The sequence below is a fragment of the Ostrinia furnacalis genome, unplaced genomic scaffold, assembly GCF_004193835.3.
Source record: "Ostrinia furnacalis isolate ACB-3 unplaced genomic scaffold, ASM419383v2 OfSCF0067, whole genome shotgun sequence".
In the NCBI taxonomy this organism is placed as follows: domain Eukaryota; kingdom Metazoa; phylum Arthropoda; class Insecta; order Lepidoptera; family Crambidae; genus Ostrinia; species Ostrinia furnacalis.
The window spans coordinates 587,420-614,466 of NW_021130306.1; the positions used below are offsets into that span (position 1 = coordinate 587,420).

Here is a 27,047-nt window from a genome sequence, read left to right on the forward strand (position 1 = left end):
AGACTATACATTTTGACAGGAATTCTGTTATTCCAGTCTCTGGATTGACGTAGGTACTTTGTGGACAGATAAGTTTATCGTGTTTCCACCTACGTACGAATCTAGTACCTACTAATAGGAAGCACGTGACAGTCGTCATTTAAGTCTCTGGATTAGGCACGTTGTCGTATTTTTGTTCATTTACCTCATTAATCCATTACTGTAAGGATGATGATATCACCGCGTGTAATTCGTTGGCGAATTTGAAATGTCGTTAAAAGTTCTGAAGAGGCTCAAAAGCGCACATGTGAAGTTCGCGAGTGGATGTTCGCTTGGACAACGTTTTATCTCTCGTTGGTTAATTTAAAAATAATGCGCTATTATCTTGTTTTTTTGGTGGCATTGGGATACGTTAAGGCTGAAGTATTTTATGAAGGTATGTATTAATATTTCCATTTCTACCGCATAAACATGTAGACCAAACATGTAGAGAAATACCACGATTGCATGAATCGTTATCGTAAATTAATAAAAAATAATTTGAGGAAAATTAGGTAAGTAGCTACTACCTAATCATTTTAATTAAGGTAAATTTAATAAAGTAACTAACGCAATTTGTTAAAACGTCCAATATCTAGAAATCAATCCGTACACTGAAGCACTAAGTTACACTCCCTGGAAAAGTGTACAAAAGTATGTGGAAGTGAGGCCTGGAGCGTTCATGTTTTATTGGCTGTACTATGCTGATGGCACGAGCTACGGTGCGGACAGAAAGCCGCTGGTAATATGGATCCAAGGAGGGCCAGGCTTGGCAGCCAGCGGAATAGCCAACTTTATGGAACTTGGCCCTTTTGATATGCACATGCAACCGCGAAACCATACCTGGGTAAGAAAATATGTACTCTTACAATACTAACCACATAAGCACTTCATACTTCACATAATGCATTGCAAAATAGCGTTAATTACAATTGTATAAGGCGCCATAGTGTTTAGGTTGATCTGCCCTCGTTCGTACAAACGTTAATACGTAGTGTTTGTTTCAAATCCATATTAGGAGCATAAATTGTGAGCACGACTAGAATATTAAGTTATCAGGAGCCTCACCTACCTCTGTTTGCCCAGACACTTATTTATTTAAAACATATTTTAGCAATACCTAGTATTGTACTTAGTTTAGTAGCTATTGGCCTAACATAAATATTTAATGATCATACTCCACTGAAATTGACTGAACGTTATTAAGTACTAGCTTTCCGCCCGCGGCTTCGCCCGCGTGGAATTTTGTCTGTCACAGAAAAACTTTATCGCACGCGTCCCTGTTTCAAAAACCGGGATAAAAACTATCCTATGTCCTTTCCCGGGACTCAAACTATCTCTATGCCAAATTTCATAAATTCGGTTCCGTGGTTTAGGCGTGAAAGCAAGCAGACAGACAGACAGACAGAATTCGTTCGTTCGTTCGTTTCAGCCAAATGATGTCCACTGCTGGACAAAGGCCTCCTCCAAGGTTTTCCACAATGCACGGTCCTGCGCTGCCCGCATCCAGGCTCTTCCCGCCACAGAGTTACTTCGCATTTATAATATTAGTGTAGACTTTCATTATGTAACAATACCTACCACAAGCAAGCAATAGCTACTTGTTTTGCGGTAGACAGACTAGGCGGGGTTTTAATTGGCAGATGTTTAAAGTCTAATGGGCGCTTATTTTTAATACTCTCGGGTTTGGTTATCCCTGGAGAGAGGAGTGTTCGTTCGTCACTTCGTACAGCAACAGCATAACTAACATTTTAACAACCTACATTTTTTTTTCAAATGGCACCTACTGTGCACTGCTAAGATGCCACTGCGTTTACTTTGATGTGCTTTCGTCTGCATAGGTAACCAAATTGCAAAATATGCAAAATCGGACAACAGTTATTACGTAGGTACAAGTAACTGTGGCTTACCACAACTTTAATTGTTTTAACCTTATTTTTCATGTTCATCAATGACATTTAACTCAATGAACTGTAGGTACGTCCCAATTTAAACCGTAAACTTACTCAGTTGAAAAACTGGTTTAGGATCTTGGCACATACAATATCCATTAAAGTTTTTTTTTTCAGGTGAAAGGGAGGAATGTATTGTTAATAGATCATCCTGTGGGCACAGGGTTTAGTTATGTTACTGACAAAAAATTACTTGTAAAGACTGATAGACAAATGGGTAAGACAATTTTTATTAAAATTTCTTAGCGATTAGAGTCGCTTCTCAAACTAAATTATAAATAAACAACTTGAAAAAATCGAACTGACTAAGGCGGGAATCGAACCCACGACTTTTCGCTTGCCGGGTGACTGCTCTTCCAAGCAAGCGAAAGGTCGTGGTCGTGGGTTCGATTCCCGCCTTAGGCAGTTCGATTTATTCAAGTTGTTTATTTATAATTATTATTATTTATATTGTATCATAATTATTATCATGTTTTCGGCAGCGGAAAAACCCGTCAACGCTGGCTGGGATTCTCAAGAGATAATTAGTCACCGTGTTTGATTGTGCCGGTTCAATAAATACAACATTTAAACAAAATAAAATACTGTCCACGATAATAATGTATATTAAATTAGTCCCTTTTAATTATTTCAGCGACAGACCTCGCCAGAGCAATAAAGACGTTTTTCCGAACGCACAAAGAATTTCGCAAAACACCGACTTATCTCTTCAGTCAGAGTTATGGAGGAAAACTTTGCCCGAGATTGGCGTATTATCTTCACACGGTACGTATTTGGAAATTATGTTTTTATTTAAATTAACTTAACACCGCATTATTGATAATAACTAAGCCAACAATCCGAGTAATAGTTATTTCTGTCATGTGTTGATTTGGTACAAATATCAGGAAACTCAAATACGAAAAGTACTTTGTTTATTTTACCTTTTTCTTATCACTAGAGTAAAATATCGAACCATATTTGTGCGGTCAACAATGATAAAATAATTTGAAACTATACCCGTCACTGATGATTTATAATGTCATCTTACTAATTGAAACTTACAGCCTCGTAATTAATTGTGTTGTTTGTTTTCAGGCAATTGAAAAGAAGCGTCTAAAGATGAATTTCAAAGGCATAGGAATTGGCAGCGGTTGGGTTGACCCAAAAGAAAGCACTTTGGCGCATCCAAGTTTTTTATACAATATGGTAGGTACCATTGGTTGCGTAGGAGCAATACACACTGAAGACGCAGATTCGCCGGCACGAATTCTTTAAAATAACGGCTCCAGTGTTGCATAGCCTCGAAAATCCTTTATAGGTGTGCGTTATCATAGAATGTTATATCCTTTTAAAATTTTGCCTGAAATTTTAAAGAGCCTTCAGCCATTACAGTAGATTCTATTTGAATACAAGAAAAAATAATTTTGCTAGGATAAGGTCCACCTAGTGTGATGTGCAAATTTTTGGGACACCCTGTTTACCTATATGTAATCATAATATTAAAGCTAGTTCTTTTTAGGGTGCCATCGATCAAAATACGTACATGAAATGCGTCGTAATATCCAAGAGGATAGCATACGCCGTAGAACAAAAGAACTACGTGGCAGCCGGTGAATACGACGCCATTTTGTACAGAACCGTCACGCAAGAGTCCGGCATGGAGATTAACTTCAACAATATTAACCAAGTGGACACAAATGGCGCACTGATTTTGCTAGAAAAGAAAATAAACAAATACGTAAAACCGACCCTAAAAATAGTNAAAATAGTCAACCAAAGCTTGGAATGGTCGTACATTTCTGAAGATGTATTCCAAAGTTTGAATCGAAGTTTTTTTGTGCCGTCAATGAAATTTTGTAAGTAAATACGGTTATATTTAAATGCATGCATGGCATTTGAGTAAATATATATTTTGTGTATTTTTATATTAATAATAATAATATTTGTGTATTTCAGTAGAAATGCTGCTAAATAAAACTCAGCTGAATATTGCAGTTTACAATGGCAACTTGGATGTAGTCACGCCTTTAGCAGGTAATATTTAATGAAGGATTCGTTGTCATTGTCTCTCTGAAAGAACTTTTGGAGGAAGTATTTCAACTTCTTAATGTTACCTATATTCGTCAGCATCAAAGATATGATTTTCAAAAAGCTATCTCGAGACGTATTTTGAGGCATTGGAATTCTAATTCATTTAACAGAATATTTACATAAGTCTAAACAATTTCAGGGGCATCAAATTGGGCACACAAGCTCAATTGGTACGGTGCCGATGAGTTTAAAAATGCAAAACGAATAAAAATCAATGGTCACCGAACTGGATTCTATAAAAAAGCGCACAGATTTAGTTTTTGGTGGGTCTTCGGCTCTGGGCATTGGGTAACTTTATTTTTTAAATTTTAATTTGTTGATATTATATTAAGTTGCATTGCATCTCAACCACTGACAGTTCAATGTTACCGTGTTAGATTGAACTTCAAAATAAATACAGGATGTTTTAAGAGATTTGAAATATTTGTAACTCTTTCACTCAAAATCTAGGTACTGAATTAATATTTGCGAATATTGATTACTTACTTCTGATATTATTTTTCTACTAAACCCAAAACCTAGGTATGGTGTTACATAAAACAAAAAAATATTGATTGCCATCTTGTCGTTTTTAAACATGCAATTATGTTTGATAAAGATTTTCTTTTTTTTTAGGTACCTGAAGATAACCCTGTCGCGATGGAACAAATCCTAGAGCACGTTATGTCGAGTGACGAATAGAAGAGTGGATTTCATATTGAAATATTTTTATATTTTATTAATTGAAAAGTGTTATTATACCGTTATTTTGTATAAATGAAAAACAATTTCTCAAATAACTTTTGTATTACTTATATCTTATTTTACACCGATATATTTACAATACACGATTCAAATAACAAATTAATAATTACCTAATATACACACAATATTTCGAGCACCACCCTCAAATACAAAATACACAATTGTAAGTATTTTAACAATGAAATTCGATTAATTTATGACTTGCTCAATACATCGCTAAATAAAATAAATGCTAAACATGTTTTATATCATTGCATTTTGTCTCTATCAACTGTTTGGGGTTGATAGAAACAGAATTATAAAGATTTAGCTTGAATTTAATTCAACAACGTTCATGCAAGTTGCTCTAAGTATTAAAATACCATAGCATTATAAACGCTAACATTAAGTAGAATTTACTTAAAGAATTACTTCGCCTAAATACTCAATGCATTTCATGCATTTAAAAATATTCCAATGCATTCCTAAATATCATACAGATCCTATGGCCAGCGTTTTATTAAATTGATGACTAAAAAACAAAAATCTTCTGGCCCTAAGATATCTGTCAGGCTGTTGTGCTCTTAATATTTTAATTAAATTCATTAAACTATATTTTGGTATATTATCTACATATAAATTGTAACAATTACATGGCAACTCACCACAAATGATTATTAATTCATTTACGGTCTGGTCCTGGCTGTAGATTAACGTTATACAGCCTTTAGTCAAATCTTGAGGACACCAATTATTAATTAGTTGACTAAGCAAAATATCCAAATCCTCATAATATACATATAAAACACATTCGCTTTGTTCATAATTGATCGTTGGTCAGCAGTATATTTTTTTATTTCATTTAAAGTAGAGTTTACGATGCAGACTTATTTGATTTGAATAATATTTAATTAGCTAAAGATTTTTGAATATAAAATTACCTAAAGAATACATACCATTGATTATTTCAGTTTAAGTAATTATAAAGTAGGTAAATGATTTTAGAAATTGTACATGGCAACATCTGCTCCGGTAATTTTTGGTTATTTTTTGTGTTAAAAAAATCATAACACTGATAATTTCTGGCTATTTTTCGTTGAAGTAACATACACTTTCTTAGTTATGTTATTACGTATAACCAAATAAATAGGTCAGCGCTTTATATCCGCTGCTGTACTGCAGTTTATCTGGTATAGCTAAAATAAGTTTTTTCACCTTTCAAACCTTACCAGTGCAAGCTGGAGCCATTCAGACTAGTAGATTAGTGACAGATATTTACTATAGTTGTATATTATACAGGGTGTAAAAATGTATCACGAAGCCTAAAACTATGGACAGCAAATCGAGTTTTATTTAGTAAAAAATTTAGTGAGTAAAGAACTTAATGGTTGTGAGTTTGAGTTATTTATACAGCAGGAAAAACACACAGCAGTGGTAAAGATCTTAAATAAATGATTTGAATTCGACCTTCAATAGGTCCATCATAACATTCCCAGCTATAGTTCTCACGGAAAAAAAAATCGTCAAGGTGTGGAGGAGAATACGTGATAGTCAGCGCCAAATTCGTCGTTCGTGACACTCAAAGCAGCCAATAAGTCCGCGTCACGTCTTTGTTCCAATTGGAATAAGGTTGTGTTATCAACTTTTTGGCCACCTTGGGTGTCACGAACTATTTGACGCTGACTGTACTAGCTTCGTGATAGGTATTTTTACACCCATATATCTAAACTACGAAATTATTACTACGAGACCCTCACTTCGGCGTAGCAGGCGTCGCAAACTCGCACCGGCTTGGTGTTACCGGCCAGTGCTACGGTCTTCTCGCTGCAGGCGCGACAGAATATGTGCCCGCATCGTCTGCAATGGTGCTGAAATAAAGGCGAAAGTTAAATAACGGTAAGAAGTTAAGCTATATCATTGCTTATTAACTTTTAGTTAGGGCATTAACCTTTATGAATGCAAGTTCGTTATTTTGAAATCTAGAAAACCTTCTCGGATCGGATTCTTTTTTCTAGGATGAAAATTATGTTACTGACGTTACTAGTCACGTCAGTTTTTTAGACCGCGACCATGGTCTAAAAAACTGCCTACTATTTAATTATTGGAAGACAAACCTTATAATAACGTCGCCACTGACGGCTATATGGATAAAATAAATGAATTTAATTTTCATTGAGAAAAACTACGCGTTCGATATACCTACTATGATCTCTCTATCGCACTAGATTCGCCAAATCAATTGACTGTATTAATAAATTCAAACTCGAAAGGGTCAAAATGGGCGTGACCAATAACGTCATGCTCAACTAAACGCTTAATTAGTTCTACTTATTGAGCTTAAAAGGTTTTGTAATATTAGTCACTTACTTTCCGCCTAGCGATGGTGAATTCTTTGGCGCAAGCAGTACAAGACACAGCGTCCTTGTCATCCGTCCAAGTGGGCGTGTCGTCAGTAGACGCCGCCTTTGCCTCTCGCTCTAACAACTCGGCCAGCTGTAGTTTGTTCTCGCTCAACGTCGCTCCCACTTCTTCTAATGTCTTCTGGGCTTCGCTGTATTGTGTTTTTAAGACGTGCTGCTCTTCTTGTAGCGCTATGTATTTCTGGAAACGATTGATTTGTTGGTCTATTGACTATGTTTTTATCTTTAGTATTGACATTATATGAATTTTTAAGCAGCTACTCCATCCACTAAACATTTTTTGAATCTATGTATGTACTTTAAACAATCGCATAGAATGTTCGTAATAATATACATTTTTATATTTTTCCTCGTAGCGTAAATTTTGTCGGTGTCCGCACTGATAACAACTATGAAATGCTCCTTTATCTGCACGCCTACGCGTCTATTAATATAAATTTGCTCAAAAAGACAACTGTGTCTAGTTTAGTCATAACTATTTCTTCTGATTTTATGTGTGTACATTATTCGTACATAGGATAAAAGATAAGATTGGATTCATTCACTCACCTGTCCAATAGATTTCAATGATTCAACCTCTTGAGTCAGCATCGATATTTTATCGCGATCCCGCATCATCGATTCCTGTCGATCGTTTTTGATTAATAATGACACTTGAAATAACACTATAATCGTCGAAATACAGCAATACTATTTATAGCCGATAAGTTGTAAGTAGATTAATATCTTATTTGGCAATACATTATCGCCTTTAAGTACTGTGCAAATATAAATGGACTTAAGATTGTAAATATAGAGATAGTAATTCCTTTTTATCGGTTCCCTACTTATTTGCGAACAAATATACAGTTATCGAGATGTCAATAGGTACTCAGAGCTCAATGCAATCCAAATATGTAACGTGTGGACATAAGTTTATTATGAATACATATCAATTTATTCCCTTTCTGTAGTGTCATCATTTCTTACGTGTTTTATTACTCACTTGTTTCTATGAATGAAGACATTCTTCTGCTCAAATACAACTGTGTGGGCTCGTGAAAACCCACAGGAAAAAACTAATCAATAGAAATGGGGAAATGTTCTTTTGAGATTATGTTGTCCTAGTTAAAACTTGAATTTGAGCAGACGAATCATCCGTCACTTTCCATATAGAAGTATTTACGTGATGCAGTTTTATTTATTAGACACTAGCTTTCCGCCCGCGGCTTCGCCCGCGTGGAATTTTGTCTGTCACAGAAAAACTTTATCGCGCGCGTCCCTGTTTCAAAAACCGGGATAAAAACTATCCTATGTTCTTTCCCGGGACTCAAACTATCTCTATGCCAAATTTCATCAAAATCGGTTGCGAGGTTTAAGCGGGAAAGCGTAACAGACAGACAGACAGACAGACAGACAGAGTTACTTTCGCATTTATAATATTAGTTGGGATTGAACCATTTCTCATCGCCAAATCTTTCCCGTGACGTGAAATGTGCAACAGAAAGTGGACGCGGACCCCTCCAAGACAATAAGTTACTTCGCTCCATGAAGCGTTTTCGGTATTCAAACAGTCACGTTTTGTAACTTGTTTAGTAGGGCTGGTTGATACGGAGTTAGCACAACTTGATATACAGGGTGACTGGTAATTAGTGGCGGAGCCGTTAAGGGGAGGTAGTCTAGGGTTATTCTGACAGATATCACAATGAGACCTTCAGTTCTTATTTAACCCTTTCCAATATATTATAACTTAAAGAGTGTAACCGAAAATTTTCAAATAGTAATAAATCCTAAATAAGTATTAATATCTAAAGAATTCACCTGTAACGATATCCGCCACTCTCGTTCGATCCTGAGGTCTCCTTCAGCCGCCACTGCCCTAGTTTCAGCTGTCGCCGCCTTCTGGCCAAGCGAGCGGGAACTTTCTTCTAAACTCTGCCTAGCCATTTTATCGCTCTGTAACCTAGCCAGTTACATCCTGGTTTTAGACTCTTCAGTGACAAGTATTGCACCTGTTTCTATTGGGTAGTTGACACCAACCAACCAACAATCCCTTCATTTTAACAGTTACTGAGTTACAAAGTTAATTTTAATTATACAATTACATTTTATAACGTCTTTTCTTGTCAAGGGTGACCCCGATATTCAATAAAAAATAGTATTTTGACAGTTTATAAAATGACAATTGAATGGCGGTGTCGTCAACTATCCAAATTGTATCTTCTGATGATAATGAAAATTTAGAATTTAATAATTTGTTGTTCGTTGAGAAATCTTGTGAATCCATCTCAAGAATAAATACATAATATATTAAGCCTCGTCCACACCAACAGCCTCAATAAGGCGTATTTACAGAGACAGATTTTGCAAATAAATGGATCTGACAATTTCTCTAATGACTACGTCATCTCGGGTTGAATGAGAAGGATATGGCCGAAAAATATAAACAAGCTTTAAGACTTTAAAGTTAGTTGTTGTTGTTTTCTAGTGGGGATGAGGCTTTACTAATTGAATTATTGTAAGTGGATGACATCGAAGGTGATTTACTTTTAAAAAAATATCATGATAAAATAATTTAGCAGTGCGGTTTCACACAAAACAAAAGACAAAGGAATGTGTGTGGTGAATTGTAATTTTTTCTTTGGAATGTAATAGTGAAAACGTATGTTATGAATCATAGCTAACGCACATCTGTGCAGTGATCATTAGGAATGCTATGGGAGTGATAATGAATGGGATATTAATATATGAAAATATATGAATTATTTCCCAGTTAAAAAGTAACTTAACGAGTTCGATCAGATAACTATTTTAAAACATGCAAACACAATGTCAAAGATAATGGCAAACCTACACAATCAACATAAAACAAAAACAAGTGCTTGGTATCCTATTCAATGAAATACAGAATGCGACTGAATATGCTTTATTATAAATAAGGCTTTTACATTTCTACGTTCTCGAATAAATTACAAAACTATGACAAAAGGAAAGTTTCATTGTTCTCTAAACAGATGTCGCTAGATGTCAACAAGCTTATACAATACATACTTTTAAAATCCTGGTATATCAATAATATAAATTGCAGGTAATGCTGTATCTCTAATTACATAATGAGATCAAATTAATTTAAATGTACTTTTAATAATACTAATACAGATAGTTCACTGTCATTGTCACAGTTATTAATACTTAGAATATCACTAGAAAAGTATACAAAATAACTTCATTCTAATCTAAGCACATGAAATGTTGCTAGTTGATGCTACTTTGGATTAGAGATAATTGATAAATTACAGAATAAATATTATTAAATATAAGAACAATTGAAAACGATTTCATAATACAATCTTATCAGCTGCCAATTTAAAATATTTAAGAAAAACAAAGTAAACCTAATATAAACTTAACATGAATCAACAGATCACTATTACAACCATACTGCGTTATCATTCCACAGCAACGAGAAAGCCAAAGCAACAGTAGCATACTGTCATAACAGTGTACCCCTAACGATATTTTTAAACGTTTGTCATATAAAAATAACAATATACCGATCTCGAGTTGTCTCTAGTCAATTGTGAGGGTTTGCCAATATCGAGCGAATTGAAAGAGTTATCGTTATTTTAAATATTCAACGCAAGCTGTGCATTGCTCACACCTAGGTGCGAATCCGATAACTGATACGCGAGGCGTTACACTTAGCGTTAGCGTATCGAGCCACACTTTCGATCCTTGCGCCAAATGCGGTGTCATAAAAAATAAAAAGTATAAAACCTACTTCTCATCGAGTTGATGTATCGTGCTGCCCATTGATTCAGTCTTTGCTTCCAATTTGGCTATTAGCTCAGTTTTATGTTTCAAGGAACTTTCACATTCCTAAAACAAGGCCAATAAAATTTTACTTGATATAACAATGACAACTTACGTTAGTCAACATTTTGTTAGAATAAGCGGATACATACAACCCAGTATAAAGCATTACAATGGTACAGTTCATGAGGTTAATATTGTGGCGCGCTGAGTTTCATTGAACTATAGGAAGAAAAACTCAGAACGTATACTATTGCCAGCATATTAGCCTCACTAATATTAGGATAGTCACTTTAAGAATATAGTTGTTAGTAAGATTCATAAAATTTCACTAAGAGGAAGTACCACTTTGTGGAATAAACATTATTTACAACATTGACTAGAATGCGCATCGTTTTGAGTTATAATTTATTCAAGAATGGGTCCGACTGGTTTGTCTTTACTATTACATTTCCTAAACGGTGGTATTTCCTGCAAGTTCAATTTTTTGTTTGGCGGCCCCTCATCCTTTGACTTTGTACCCTTTTGCGCTTTGAGTTTTTCTAATTTCTCGCCTAAGTTATTTTCGTTAGTGGTGGGAGATCTTAGAGCTTTGACTAGATCATGGTCGGGTCCTAAGAAGTGGTTATATTTTTCGAGGTTGTGTAGTATTTTGCCAATTTGCTCGGCCTTTCCCTGGAGTCTGGAGACCATTTCACCCTTCTGTGTGAGTTCCATCTCGCATTCCTTCCGGGGTACGACAAACGCGGCATTGGTGAATACAGCATAGCGTTAGTATACATAAATATTATAAATCATTACGATATTATGGCATCTTGTTATGGTAGCGATAAAGGTATAAGATCGTAAATAAAAGAAAGCAATAAATACTAAATACATTGGCATAGAGAAAATTGGGTAGACGTGAGGTGTGATATAAGAAATGCAAAACAATCGATGTAACATCAACAGGCTGAGTGGTAAATGTGAGTTCATCGACTAATTAGATGTTAGACAATGAGGTAAAGAGATTGTATGGGCGGGAAGCGTCGATGGAGCACCCACGCTCGAATGGCCTTCGTGGGGCAACGGCTTGTTGGTTCACATTGACAATTGTGAGCAAAAACTTGTGTGAACTTGGCTTTATGGCTGCACAGAGGTCGAGCTGGTGAAGCGAATTTTGCCAGCTAATTTTATGTTATGATATTTTTGCGAGTTTAATTGTAGACTCTATGCATAATGGTCTATTAAGATAAGCTGTGTGGCTAATAGGGGTTTTATTTTCTAAAATGGTTACTGTTTTGTAAGTATATCCGATTTCAAAACTAAGCGCGCTTTTATTGAATTTTTACAGAATTAACGCTGAGAAAAACAACGGAAAAGTCTGTCAGTCTATCTTTTTTGGAAAAGTGGATTAACCTTGTTGTTTACATCCCATAGTCATTAAACCGAATCATCTATACACTACCAAATGAACTTGACCCACATTCATTCGTTGCGTTTATATCAATTTGCCGGTAAAAACTACTTATTATTGTTATGGTTTTTACTTGAATTAAAGGTAATGAATTTGTTAGTAAGACCATGACGGAGTGAGAAAATAATTTGGCAATGATGAGGTTTAATTAATCACTTCAAAAATGCAAGGGTACAAAATCCTACAAAACCATGCTTGAACAAATAATAGTGTGGAGACTCACCTGTAACTTTTTGTACATTTCTAGGTTGATTAGTTTTATATCGTCGAGCTGTCTTCGCAGCGATATAATTGTGTCCTGCTTATCGTGTATGTCTTTTTCTAACAGTTTCATAGCAACCTCCATTTCAGCTTTCAGCGAAATCTGAAAGGTGGTTGAAGCGAAAAAGAAGATAAGATATTTTTGTAAACAAATGAGTAATCATTATCAAGATAATAAATTATTTATTCACCTGTAAGTCCAGTTCTTTTTGAAGTTCGACATTTTTCTTTCGTTCTTCTTCTAAGGCTTTAGACGGCTCTGTGTCTTTGTCATGTTTAGATTTATCAGAGGTTGTGCTTTTAACGCTGCGTTTTTCCTGGAGCATATACAAAGAGTTTGTTATGAGTAAACAATGTATAAGTTAATGGCGGTCGCACTATAGCTTCAAGGACATAATGACTTCAGGGGTTTCTATTATCTTTTTATTAGTAATGCAGTGTGAAGTAATTAAGTAGATGGATTTTATTATAAACCTAACATACTTATAAAGACTTTGTATAGAATAGACAAGGAAAACAATTTTGTAACAGAAAGAAACTATCGAAAAATATTTTAAAAACTATTGAGATTTCATAATGATATGTAACAATAATTTTCTTACCTCCTCATCCGAATGTAACTCGGTCACTTTCATCCTAGTATCTTTGGTTATGTCCTGACCTGAAGAAAAATAACACGTGTTACACGGACGTAAATAAACACAGACGAGTTATATTTGCTACGTCGAAAATAACTCACAAGATCTGACCCAAAAGGAGTGTTTTGCTTGACTTTTTGTCGTTGAGTTGCCCATGAATGAGCGATAGTGCATAACGGTGCGTAAAATATGAGCCGGCGACGAAAGCCGTGCTTCGCTCTCGGCATACTAATGCAAACTAAACCAAACTCCAAAGTTAACTAAACGCCGACGGAGTAATGATTGTGACTCATCAAATCGCAAGGTGTCTTATCAAGTGCACTCGCTTTGTTTTCATTGAAAGCTGACACACGACTTTCTGCTTCAGCACATTTCTCTTCATTTTTGTATATTATTTAAATTAAAGATCAGTGTCTATTACATAATATGAATAATAATAAATAATTTGGAAGAGTAACGTAAAAGGAAATTCGTACTAATAATGCCTGTATTTAATTTATTCCGATAATTTACGTGTTTATCATTTGGCAGTTAAATAACTAATTAGGTCTTAATTTAATTCTTATCAAGACGTCATGTAATGCAAATTTTTGCAATTACTTTTTGCGTGTTATTAAATGTAAGTAAGTTTGAATGAATGTTGCATTTTGCATTAGCAAAGTACTCATTAACAAATAGCTCAAAATGTTTCGAAATATGCAATATCCTCCTTGTGTAGCTTTCGAATGCTATTAATGTATGTGTCAGTGTATTTATGTGTACTTACCCAAAGCATGTTTCAGTTGGTTGTTTTCCTCAACTAACGTGATCATGGTGTTTTTGGCGATGGCCAGGTCCTCCTTCATGAGGGCATTGGTTGTGGTCAGGCTTTCCACTTTGGCTTGGAGATTTGCGACCGTTGCGCTGAAATAAAATGTCTTTATAGATCTCATTCGATAAGTATTCTATGCATTTTCGAAATGTGTGGCATTTTATACTGGTATTGGATCTAATGAACTACGACTATGATAAAAAATATGTTTAACAGATGACTGGTTCGGTAGAACGCTGTAGTTTAGGACAATAGCCCAACAACGGTGTTGACATTGGACTACTCAAGGGCAATAGTGACTATCTTGGCATTGAACTGCCGATCATGCATGCCAAGGGTCAATGGAGTTTAGAACTATTGTGGTAAATCCATTGATAATGCAGTCTACACACCAAACCCGCCGACATATTATGTCGTCGAAATGATCCCTTTGAGATAAAGCCGCCGACACCATGCCTCCGGGCTGTCGGCGGGCTTGGTGTGTAGAGTCCTTAACACGAGCATGTATTTAGAGTAAGTGGGAGTATTTAAAAAAAACTTGTTTAAATATGACTATTTGTATCTCGTTGGCATAATATCAAGCTCTGCTGATTATTTGATATGTCTTTTATGATTTGAGTCGACTGTCTCTTTGATTAAATGCAAGTAGTTCTAGATCGAACGGTGTTCATGTAGCATCGTTTGGCCTTGTCGGCATTACTGTTACTAGCCGTGTCTAGATGACCTACTAAATAGTCTGAAATTGCTAAAAAAACTAACGGTTCAATTCAGTTTTTGATAAAGTGATGTCGCATTGATTTTAGTTTACTAAGCAGGAGAAGACATAGAACATAGGACGAGCTCAGTTTTGGTGTGACGTTGCTATGGTTGGATGTTTGCACTATTTTATTCTGGCAATGTCATCAGACGCTACAAATTTTTAATAGCTGAAATATTACACCTGTAATAAGCTGGTGCAGAGTTCCCAAGTGGCGACCACGGGCCGGAAGACGTAGTGTGGGTAGGCCCCCCACTAGGTGGACCGACGATCTGGTGAAGGTTGCGGGTAGTACCTGGAGGCAGGCAGCGCAGGACCGGTCTTTATGGAAATGTTTGACGTAGGCCTTTGTCCAGCAGTGGACGTCATTTGGCTGAAACGAACGAAAATATTACACACTTACTTGAGGTGCCTGTTCAGTTCTTCGATATAGTTCTTCTGATCAAGCATGGTGTTGATATGGCGTTGTTTTGGCTCGTTGTTAGAGTTGTTGCTGTTACTGGCCAGATCGTTGGAAGAGTTGCTGCCGCGTAGATAGAGGGAGAAGTCTATGACACCCTGTTGGCTGTCTAGATCCTCCTCCTATAACAATTCGTTTCAATGAAATAGTCTGGAATGTTCTTTATGTGATGGTATTTTTGGTGGAAGAATGCGTGACGTACAATGACGTCTTTCACTAGGTCTTTACGAGTAAGACTCTGACGTCATAATTATGGATATGTGGTGAGAAATTTTTACCGTGGGGACACTAGTGTACTTATCATAAAAATATTGTTAACAATTGGATATACTCTGAGTGAAAGGCATAGGACACACTTTACAATGACATCAGGTCCGTCAGTTAGCTATCGCGAATATGTAATGTGATATTCCTTAATGAAAACAAACGATAAACACCTTTCATAACAATAGGCATAACGAATATTTTCTTTGAAATTAATTCAATACCCACGTGTAAGCTCATTTGGTTGAATGTATGGTTTGATGCTAGATATTTGTGTATTATTCCTTCATTGTGGAATTATGCCAAGAAATCGTATTTTGTGTTACGATAAAATGTTGGCAGGTTCAATAACCCGAACAGCATAATTATTTACATTTTAAAAATAACAATGTCATAACTTATTAAGAACTACACGTTAGGTACTTGTTAATTTTTTTGTTATTAAATTTTTACTAAATTTTTATTGCAGACGAAATAATTTACAGTAAAAGTCGATAAGCGTCTTTAAATGAATTAATTACTTACAGCACTCCCTTGGCACTTATAACTACGTTTTCGCGCTAAAAATGTAATTTGCATCCATTAAAACAAGTGAAAGTTTACCTTGACACACAAGTTACAGTCGACGACGTTTAGGCCGACGAGTAGACCGGTGATAATGACAGCTTCTTCGTTCAGCATCAAGGCATGTGGCTCGAAGTATTCCTCCAAAGTTTCTTCGCGGTGTTCAAGGAGAATCCTGAGGTAGTCTGCGAGCCTTTTTTGCATGAGGGCCAGTCGTAGCCACGCCCGAGCTCGACCCATGGCGGTTCTACAAATAAGGTTCTTGTTATATGACTTAAAAGGAACAAATTCGACTGTAGCATCGCGAACTTAGGCGCATGTTTCCATATTCAGATGACGACACACCAAGCTAAATACTTTGGCATCTTATTTAGTTGCTATTAAGTGCTATATTCCAACAAAATATGTGGTTTAATGTGCTGTTGACTGTATGATTTCGGCAAGCAAAGTCACTATACTGTGACGGTCTACACTACGCAGTTATGACACACGATGAAAGAAAAATAAACGGTTGAATTATTAATTTTTTTTTGGTAGTAAGATGTAAGTAGTTAAACATTTTTTGATCGTAAGTAATTAATTATGTTTGGAAATCTTATTTGACGATCAAATTCCTGCGTTTGAATACTTAGTATGGACATTCATGCACGACGTTACATCACATAATAGTATGTAAGTATTACAAAATGGCATAAATAGCCCGAAGTTTGTTTTGTCCAAATATATCATGTAATTTAAGTCAACTATAAGTAGCGTTAAATTGGCATAAACACTATATTCAGTAATAGTATCTTTAAAGTTTCAGTTATTTTATTTGTACGCGCAGATCGCATAATAATATTTTTGTTTACAAGATAATTGCGCTTGTAAGTAATAATAATTTGCATGCCAAAAGCTGTTTTCACGTGGGCATAAGCGGCGTCGGCCGCTGAGTCACTCGTGTCATCCGAATACAATAAGTTAATCGATATGTTTACAACGTAGGTAAATCACTAGGTACTACTAATGTAAGTCCCATGATCTTACTTGACAGTGGGCAAGTCCCTTATGCTCGCGGTGATATCGGCCGCTTCGGGTGAATATTTCTCCACCATTTGCAATATGTCCCATAATTCCTTTTTAGGTCCGAGAAGGCCCTGAAAATTCGTGTATTGTAATTAATATCGTTCAAGTCAATGAACCGTAGCAGCCGTGCATTGGGACAGGTTGATAAAAGACAGCGGTATAAAACATGAAGCCTATTAAAAACGTTGCGCGAAAAAGTGCTCTAACAAAAGATTCGGTTCACGTCTTTAGTTTTACCTTTTTCGGCTTGAGTCCGTGACGCATAACATGCTCGAGAACAATAAAAAAGTGGTGCAGCGGTAGATGGTCGCTGTCCAACATCCGTCCATAGCGCAGCGATTGTTCAATTAGCTCTTTCACGATCAACTTGGAGATGTTCACTAGATTGCTGCGCTCAATCACCACAGGATCACGAGCTACAATGAAACAATAGTCTTTACTTTTGACCTAAATCTAGCAGTGGGAGGAACACACGGACTAGAATGTAGGAAGCCTCATTGTTAAATAACTAGCGAATTATATTACCCATCAAGGAATGCATAGGGTCGTCGGGCGATTGAATGGCACCGCTCTCAGATGGTCGGATATACGAGTCGGTCATCTCCATATCGTGCAGCTCTTTCAAGCACAGCCATTCCCCGTCCACGGAAACGCGGAAGTTGCAAAGGTAGATGGTATCTTGGGCCCCGGCCATGTCGGCGTCGGGGTTGCCCTCTTGTTGGATGCCCGATGGAAGGCCCAGCTCCGGCAAGGGATCTACCCCATGAATCGCGGCGAGAGAACGCATAATAAAGCGGCAAAGAAACTATCAAGCGAAAATACAGACACAATGCTGCGAATCTTGATCACTCTCGTATATGCATTTCACTTGACACGCGAATACAGCGAATTTGTTCGCGTTTTTTCTGCTTCTCACTGACTATGGTGTAGATTTTTTATATCACTGGTATCACGTAAACAAATAAATTAGAACTGTTATGACGGCAACTAGTAGTAATCTGGAAAATGGGTTTTCCAGCAAGTTCAGTACAAAATATTGATTGCGCGCTTCGCAGTGCGAGGGTGAGAAAATCAATACTCCGCGCATGTACCGCCCTCTGTCGGGAGGTTCGGCAAGCGAATGCTACGCGAAGCCTCTTTAACCAGTGTACCTACGCTTTTGAAAAACAAGGGGTGATATAATTCTTCTTGGAACAGAAAGATGTAGCTGATGCAAATATCTCTTAATAATTCATACAAATATGAAAATTGATGACTGTCTCTTTCAGACTTGAATAACTTGAAACAATAATTTCCAGAAATATGGCAATTCAGTTTTATTAGGTCATGGGGAATTTTAATTACAGGCTTTGGTCCCCTTTCTTGACCAGTGCAGTAGCAGTGGACTGGCTTTGGCTGATATTATTATTATGCATTCCAAGTAATGTAAAATTTGATGTTATGGTTTATTATAAATATGTACCTTAAAAATCGATGAATACTTTGGAAATTCCAACAGTTATGGATACACACTCTCTCTAATTGAAAGATTGTATGTAATAATAATTACTAGAGATGAAACGGATATCCGGCAACTATCCGGTAGGCCGGATATCCGGCCTAAATTTACTATTCGGCCGGATACCGGATAGTAGCTCACTATCCGGCCGGATACCGGATATTAAAAATGTACGAAAATTTCCTATAATAAAATGAAACACAATAATATTTGAGTTAAATATCAATAAAATGGCTTAAATAATAATGACGGTTTTTATCTAAAGTCCAAAAAGTTACAAAAAAGCCATATTAGGGCCTTTCAAAAAACTAATTTCCTTTCTGGGAATTATAGCCTGACCAGGAACATAAAAACCCTCGCCATGTTGCGGAAAATTAATGGTACTAATTTCTTTTAATGGCAACAGTAACTGAAAACTTCATTGACATGTCACCTTGCATGTCAGTCTATTGCTGTCAAAGTGTAAACAAACTTTATTTTAAATGTGCGCAATTGATTTTGTGAATTAAATTGCTAAAATCTTTTTATAGTCGTGAAAGAAAAGTGGTTCACAATGTGTTAAAGTATTTGTCGAAGAGAAATACTAAGGCCCGGTTTTTTGATTCGTAGTTAAAATAACCAATGGTCAAATTTGACAGATGTCAAATGACAAGTGGTTAAATATCAGAAAAAAATGTTTTTCGAACAATGGTTAGCATGACTTTTAGTACATTTTTCAACTATTAGTTAACATTTTGTTAATATTTAACCATTAGTAGCAAAATTTAACAATTTGTTATTTTAACTATGAATCAAAAAACTGGGCCTAAGGGTTCGGACAATATTTTCATTGAATAATGTTTCCGACAAAGGTTGTCAAATTGACTGACATGTTTATCGTATAGTACAGTCAACTATGAAAATTAGCTGTGGTTTGTTTCTACTACCTATTTTAAAGCTTTTTGTCACTTTGTAAGTATTGAATTTTATGGAATTGGGAAAGAAGTACCGAGTTTGAAGCGTTCATGAGCAGACATTGTAGTTGAATATTCAAGTTCAGAATTTGATTATTATTGATGAATAATAATAAAATCCTACTTGCTCGATTGATGGTTTCATTTAATTTATTTAAACCAGTTTACCTATAATATAATATTTTTTGTTAATTTATAAAAATATTAAATTAGCCTATAATCCTGAATTACATTGAAATAAGATGCCACAGTATGAAGATTGATGTGCTGTCGTCTGTACAAGATTTCAAATATTGAAATTTTAATTCATTTGATATGACTCATATTTGGGGAATCATGAGTAGAGTCTTATTTTAAAATGAATGCCAACGATTTCAAAGTCATTCTGTATAATGCAGTTCAGTCAGATTACACAGCAAGTAAACTAATTGAATTTTCGCTATTCAATCACATACTCATATACGATGGCAACCGAAATCGCCCGAATTGATCTGCCCCTTAGGCGAGTGTCAAAATCTGACATTCTATTCGAACGAATTCGATTTTCGAAAAGTGTGACTTGTCTAGTCTACTAGACTCACTGATCGCGTTCGAAGCACCTGTGCGGCGCTAAACTCGTTACGACATGCAACATGACAATGGGACAACTATCCGGCCGCCGGATATCCGGCTATCCGGCCTAGCAGCTCGCCGGATATCCGGTATCCGGTATCCGGCCAAACAACTATCCGTTTCATCTCTAATAATTACTACTTAGTGTACTTTATGTATAAAACTAATATCCATAACTGGTAGCATCCACTTGGAAATGTTTCTAAGTAGGTAGGTACATGGGAGATGTAAGTAGAATTAATAATAATGTTTGTAGATTCTTAATTTCTTATACAATTTACTTTAAAGCATAATTTTGTTTAGTGTATTTTATTAAGCTGTTGTTGTTATTACAGACAAAATGGAGAGATTGTAAAAAAACATTATCAAAAACAAACATCTGTAATACAAATAACTTTGAACACGGTTTCAGATGAGCATCAACATTAGTATTAGCAACTTATAATTGCCTCTTTAACAAATCAGAGTAGAGAAGCTATTGTAAAAATGTTTCACCATTTATGAAATGCCAGAAATTAAGAGAGTAATAATATTTTTTATTTTGTATGCTCTCTGCCAAGACATTAACAATGGTAACAAAACAGCAACAATAACAGGTAGTAAAAAAGCTGTTAAATGATTTATTAACATTTATTCAAATAACTTTGCTTTATATAGTGACTCACTCTTTCACTCGATTGACTGAGAGAAGATGCAATTAGGATTTTAGTCTGCATATTATATCTAATATTTTTAATATACCAAATAGGCAAATCTTCGATTTTAAACCACTACAACAGCTCACACAAATAATAGTATCACTGCGGACCTCTTGATGGAATCAATTTACATACATCTGGCCATGAATATACTTTGTCATAAAATTAAAATTATCATAAAAATACATTATCAAATTATGAATGATGAAAGAGTGAGTTGAGTGGGTTGATAGCATAATTGATTTTATTTGGCAATTTTGTTAAAACCGCTTTAAAGATTATACGTAATTAAAACAACTATTAAATAACAAATACTTACATTTGGAGCTGTAGAAATACGAGTTGTCTGGTCTTGAAATTAAAAGTTCCGGCCATTTGTCTTCCTTGGAGGAAGATACGGACGGAGATCTTTCGAAAAACTGAGACTTTATCGACGATGTAGACGTCGCCGGAGAGACTTGAACGTCTCTATCTTTGGAGGAAGCCATTCTTCTATAATTATTTCAATATTAAATACAACATTTTGAGCAAAATACAACACAAAACGAAAAAGTAAACGCGTCAATGTTATGTCACTTAATAATCTGTCAATGTCACCTTGACACAAAAACAAATGTCAGTAATGTCAAAAAAGCATTTACGAAGCTAGCTTTAAACGAGATACGATTGCAATGCCTTAAAAAACAAAAAAATTACAATTTGTACAAGTTTTGTAAATTATTAACTAATCAACAATTAAAAAAGAAGTTGACATAAAAATATCAGAAGAAGTCACTTTAATAAATAACGCACATTGCAAAATATATTCTTTCTTGCAAAGCAGCACAAAAGAAGGCAAGAAATAATCTTAGCAGTCTTGAATAAAACCGTTTCGCTAAGCTTCTGTGTAATGAATTTTCAAACAAGTGTTGTGTTTCCATCTCTGAAAGTATTGGTAGTGAATCCCCTGACTCCATCGGGCCAGATGGTTACTATTAAAATACTATCAGGTTTAATATTTGGAGAAAATCAGCTAATAGATTTGATACTTTTGGTTTATTCAAACGAAAAGCCTATAGCCGAGCGAATGAAAATAGAACTTATTACGTGTGCCTATTGTTGTTACAACACTATTACAGTATCTTCAGACTTGCCCAGGTATGGTAATTAAATTATTAATCACTTTAAAGTAAAAAAGCGTGAGCTGCCTAGCGTGATTCCTGGTTGGATCAAGCCAGTTTTTGTGAGCCATTTTTTTTTCTTCTTATAAGGATTTCATTTAGGGCAAATAAAATTACTTAGTGGGTGATATTTTTAGTATTTCAGATGCTGATGTCTTCTGCTTCATGTCAAATTTTTACAATCTCAACAAGATTGAGTTGGACAAAGTAGATAATGATGATCAATTTGATGCTTTATATTTAATCATCAAAATTGCAAACAATTTTTCGCGTCCCGAGTCAACTAAGGAAGAGCCAATTGACGATGGAGTTAAATTCGTTATGCGATCCAAAAAACCAAAACCCATACCTCGAAAGCCAATATTCATGGCGGATGGTTTAGCGGCAATGGACATATTAATGTCTCTCGCTAAAAATATGTCCCATGACATATTTTTCTGTCCTAGTCCACTACCGGATATTGCAAAGTCTGTTTTAGGAGAGTATTTGAAAGTAAGGAATGAAAAATATATTTTTGTTCATCCATACTTTTAATTTGACTATGATTTATCCATTGATCATGAATATCTTTATCATAAATCGATCTCGTAATTTAGGTTCAGTGTAACGAAATCAACGATGTCCTTGTATGGGCGGCAAATGACGAAGTGTTTCATGTTGAAGTAGAAAAACCCATGATCATTCATGATCAAATGAATGATGAATCTAAATGCGATTGGGATATGGTCGGCAAAGACTTGTTTCGGTCGTTTGACTTCGACCATACTCAATTTAGCCCGTCTTGGATGAAGAAAGAATTTATAGAGAAGGTTATTTAGATACTTGTTAAGTACGTTACTTTTGAACATAATTAGAAATTTAAGACTTAATTTATTATTGTCTTTCAAAAGGTATCAATTTCTTCATCAAAGAATCCTTATGGCTCTATCTTCAGAGCGGCTTTATTTGCCAAAGCACTGAAGTCAATTTGGCAATCTCGTACAATTGGAGCTGACAAGAAGTTTTACTGCTGTATGGGCGTCATAAGTGACGGATCCTTGGGAACTATGAAAGGTGCGTTTTGGAAATTACCTGATTTCCCTTACTTATCTGTATTAAAATGCGAGTGAAAATTCTGTTTCTGTAGGCTATCCTTACGTACTCCCATTGATTTTTAACGGCGATACGTGGACCGTGAACAAGCGGTTTGAGGAGACCGCGCACTTGAGAAACGAACTGAAAAGGATCAACAGAGCAGTTAGGGAGCATCATCAAATTGTAAGTTTTTAAACGGAAGATAATTTTACTCAAAACTCCTTCGGCATAATATGTATCTAGAAACGCTGTATCTGGGATAACTTGGAAAGGCTTGAGAATTTTACTGTTTTAACTTTCCTATTTGTTCATTTCAGTTGATACCATATTGCAAGAGATTTCTGCAAGATAATGTTATCAACCAAGCGTTCATCCCTGTTCCAGTTGAGAGTAGTTCTGAATATTCTTCTGTAGCTAATAGCAGCAAAACAAGCATCGTAATGCAATGAAGTGTTCCGGTTACTACTGTTTTAATTATTTATCTAATAAATTAATATTTTTTTATTCATTTTTGTTTGACTCTACAATTTCATCATCATGGGATTACACTTTAGTAAAAGTTAATGTATCCATTGAAGTACGGGAACCTGAGCCCCGATTACGGTAACTTTTAACGTCTACAATCCAGACGCGTTTCTGATTCTGCGATACGATTGGTCAAAACAGCTGACGTACGCTGTTGAACGACCAATCGTATCGCAAAATCGAGAAGCGTGTCTGGATTGTTGACGTTAAAAATTACCGTAATCGGGGCTCTGTTGAACCCTGGACAGAGTTGTACCTAAAACAATTGTATACAACGTGTCCCAAAATTCAAGGATAAGCCGGCGCCGCAGGGTGGACATAGTCATGACTGCTTTAGGAAAAATAAGAAAAAAAATCTATCTCAATTATTTTTTAAGTTACACAATAAATTATGAAATTCGTCGAAAATTGACACCCCTTATGATATTTTACATTACCACGACCACAATTTTTCAAATACTTCAGTTTTTTTGTTTGTATCGGCAACTTAAGTAGTGCTGCTGTCCACCCCAATTCTTAAAACCCTCAGAATCCTTGCAGTTTTTACACAAAAGTGAATCAAAATATGATATTTCCTTAAAATTTTGAACGATTTTTACTTACACTCCACTTTGACTCGTCGTTTTGTAAAAAAACAGTATGAACACTACTGCGGCAAGTTTTTTATAAAGTTGACGCAACTATCCAAGATTCCGAAATGGTATAATACTACAATGCCCCGAAGACCTCAAAATAGCAATTTAAAGTCTGTTTTTGATATATAATATTTTTTTAATTTCTAATGTTTTTTAAATTTACGTTTAATGTATCTTCATATGACTTTTTTAAGATTATTTTTGTTGATAAAGCGGTTTTAATGGATATTTTGCTAGAATTTATGTTAAATGATTAGAAATAAAAAAAACTAGATAGCAAGTTAAAGCCACTCCAGCGCGTATTTTGTCCTACACGACATAACATATCAACATTCAACAAAATTTTCTAGAAAAAATGTTGAATATTGTCATATTTTTGTTGATTGTGTAAGGCTAAACATGGACTGGAGAGCCGGCTTAAACTTAAGTGATTTGTTGCCAAAAAATTGTGAAAAATAATTAGTACAAAAAATATGGATGAGGATCTTTTTAAAAAAATACTTTTACTTAGATATTGTTGCTAATAACTGTAAAAATTGGTATTTCAAATAATAATTTAGCAGAAAATTAACAAATTGAAGCGAATATAAGCATTTATTTAAATTTAAATAGGTACAACGTACACGGTCCAAGGTACATCTGGTTTGTTGTACCTAGGACAGTTTTCCCTTTTTTTTTCTAGCAATTATTATGCCCAAATTTTTAAAATTATACACAATTTTATGAATGAATTATGTAGTTAATTAAATGATCTTTAAATATAACTGCACTAGACAAGTTTAACTATCACCATTATTTTTCAAAAAATCAAAATTCGAAAAACTGGCCTAAGTACCTACAACAGGTTCCCTACTTAAGCATTCAAATTATCCCAGCAAAAACACCATGATCTGTGTTTACAAAGTCTATTTACACCAATTAAAGTTTCACCGAGAATCATAGCTTGAATTGGCAGAGTGTTAACTTGATCCATCGTTAGGAGTGTTCCTACCAGCTCAGGGAACGAGGGAAAGGAAAAACAAATAAAAGCGCATTTACCAAGCGATTAATATTCGACGGACTACGGTCTCGGCTGCCTGACCGCATCGTTTGTTTAACCTCTTCTGTCAATTTGATTTCCGACCTCGAGGGTATGTAATTTCCATTACGGGGGCCAAACGTTTTGTTTGTCTACGCGTATCCAAATAAACCGATGGGAATCTCTGTACCTATTAACTTGTGGAACAAAATGTCTTACAATGTTCCAGTAACGTGAAACGTGGCAGTGACAGTAAGGCGTCTTTATTATACCATGTGATATTGGTTGGTCTCGTTTCAGCCAAATGATTGGTTGGTCTACCGCAATATTAACAAAGGCAAAGCCAGTTCAAAGGCAGTCCACAGCTGGACTTGAAGAGCGCTAAAGAACACAATCGCCGTGCTTGGCTATCGAGTAGGTAGAGGGGTGTCGAATATCGGGACGTAGTCATCGGAGCATTTCTTCTGAGTCATGATATGCAGATACTTATTTGCTTAAGAGTGATCCTACAGTTTGTTTACGTTAAATTACTGTAACAGAAAAGTTAATTTAAATATAATTTCCTCAACATTACTGAAACAATATTAAAACATTTCTAGGATCCGTTATCATACTCAACAACAGGAAGCACTTCCGAAACGTCTATTTATTTGCACTGAAATGGAACAATTCGAAACATCCCCACTTCTTACTGCAAATTAAATTCGCTGTAAGATCAGACTAATCAGTTTTCTTGTCCGTAATAAAACCCGTGTTTTCATTTACTCTGATAAATAGTAGTCGCACAGCTATTCAAAGCGGATAGCTGTTTCCCGGCGCGTCGGGAATTCGAATCAAACTCGTCTCATTAGCCAGTAAAGGAAAACTTGGATTAGTTGACCAACTTCTAGTGGTGGATTGCGCGGTGCGTTCGCGCTGCGGCTAGTGACGCCGTGGACAAACTGTCTGTGAGTTTTCTCGCCGCTAATGTGTAATTAAGCAGTTAAGAAATTGTGGGAAAATACGTAAGTTTAGTAAAGTTCAGAAAGTTTTCGCTTATATAGCACGTGACGCCGTCGAAGTTTAATTCTCAGATTCTGATGTACGTCCTAAATGATTCGTTATTAATTCAGGGTGTAAGGGTAAAATAATTTCCTGCTTAGCGTAGTTCAGGCTCCTAAAAGAGCGATTTAAAAGTATAGGCTGTGCCTTAGGCTCTGTATATTTATAAGAATTTTAAAATGTGGAATACATTGTTCTTATTCAAAGTCAACCTAAACTTCGACAGCTACAATAGATGACACCATGCGACACTGTAGAAGGAGCACTTAAATTAGAATTCAGCCCACGGGAGGCTACGTCGTTTTATCTTTTTGAACCATTAAAGCTACTACGGTGCTGACTTCGCTCAAATTCGCATTTGTGAAACATTGTAAAATCACCCACTAAACTAATCTCAGGTAATATTCTTAAAAAATCAATAAAAATTTCGTTATCTTTTCAACTTTAGTCAGTTGTTAACTTACCTATCTTTTTTAAGTCATCCTAAAAACTTTTAAGAAAATAATCTTGTTTGGCAAGCCTAGTCCAAAACTTCCACGGCAATTTAAAAAAGCCTTCGAACCCCCTATCCTAATCAGA

General features: G+C 35.6%; 3 protein-coding genes across 5 annotated transcripts; 2 read left to right on the top strand and 1 right to left on the bottom strand.

The window, feature by feature from the left end:
* The first annotated feature begins 111 nt into the window (after positions 1-111).
* LOC114360426 (retinoid-inducible serine carboxypeptidase) lies at positions 112-6,172 on the top strand. Its single transcript, XM_028315174.1, has 9 exons — positions 112-415; positions 618-865; positions 2,088-2,187; positions 2,605-2,735; positions 3,048-3,158; positions 3,472-3,808; positions 3,909-3,986; positions 4,183-4,331; positions 4,659-6,172. The coding sequence occupies exons 1-9, from the start codon at positions 304-306 to the stop codon at positions 4,722-4,724; spliced, it is 1,332 nt and encodes a 443-aa protein (XP_028170975.1). The 5' UTR covers positions 112-303; the 3' UTR covers positions 4,725-6,172.
* LOC114360172 (RUN and FYVE domain-containing protein 2) lies at positions 5,390-21,591 on the bottom strand. Of its 3 annotated transcripts, none has more exons than XM_028314795.1 (14): positions 17,780-18,041; positions 17,492-17,670; positions 17,216-17,325; positions 16,229-16,436; positions 15,305-15,483; positions 14,100-14,236; positions 13,298-13,356; positions 12,887-13,012; positions 12,658-12,798; positions 10,947-11,044; positions 8,987-9,128; positions 7,736-7,810; positions 7,134-7,367; positions 5,390-6,634 (listed from the first exon to the last, which is right to left on the bottom strand). In XM_028314795.1, exons 1-14 carry the CDS (start codon positions 18,039-18,041, stop codon positions 6,509-6,511), a joined length of 2,076 nt encoding a protein of 691 aa, XP_028170596.1. In that variant the 3' UTR covers positions 5,390-6,508. The 3 variants fall into 3 exon arrangements, with proteins under 3 accessions (XP_028170596.1, XP_028170672.1, XP_028170750.1); XM_028314871.1 differs by lacking the exon at positions 17,780-18,041 and adding an exon at positions 21,335-21,591 and having other exon boundaries at positions 6,376-6,634; XM_028314949.1 differs by lacking the exons at positions 5,390-6,634; positions 7,134-7,367; positions 7,736-7,810; positions 8,987-9,128; positions 10,947-11,044 and adding an exon at positions 11,383-11,704 and having other exon boundaries at positions 17,780-18,300.
* Positions 21,592-21,876: 285 nt separating this feature from the next.
* Positions 21,877-23,700, top strand: LOC114363483 (uncharacterized). The gene is made up of 6 exons (XM_028319248.1): positions 21,877-22,152; positions 22,313-22,667; positions 22,772-22,984; positions 23,066-23,228; positions 23,302-23,432; positions 23,567-23,700. Exons 1-6 carry the CDS (start codon positions 21,905-21,907, stop codon positions 23,696-23,698), a joined length of 1,242 nt encoding a protein of 413 aa, XP_028175049.1. The 5' UTR covers positions 21,877-21,904; the 3' UTR covers positions 23,699-23,700.
* The last annotated feature ends 3,347 nt before the right edge of the window (positions 23,701-27,047 follow it).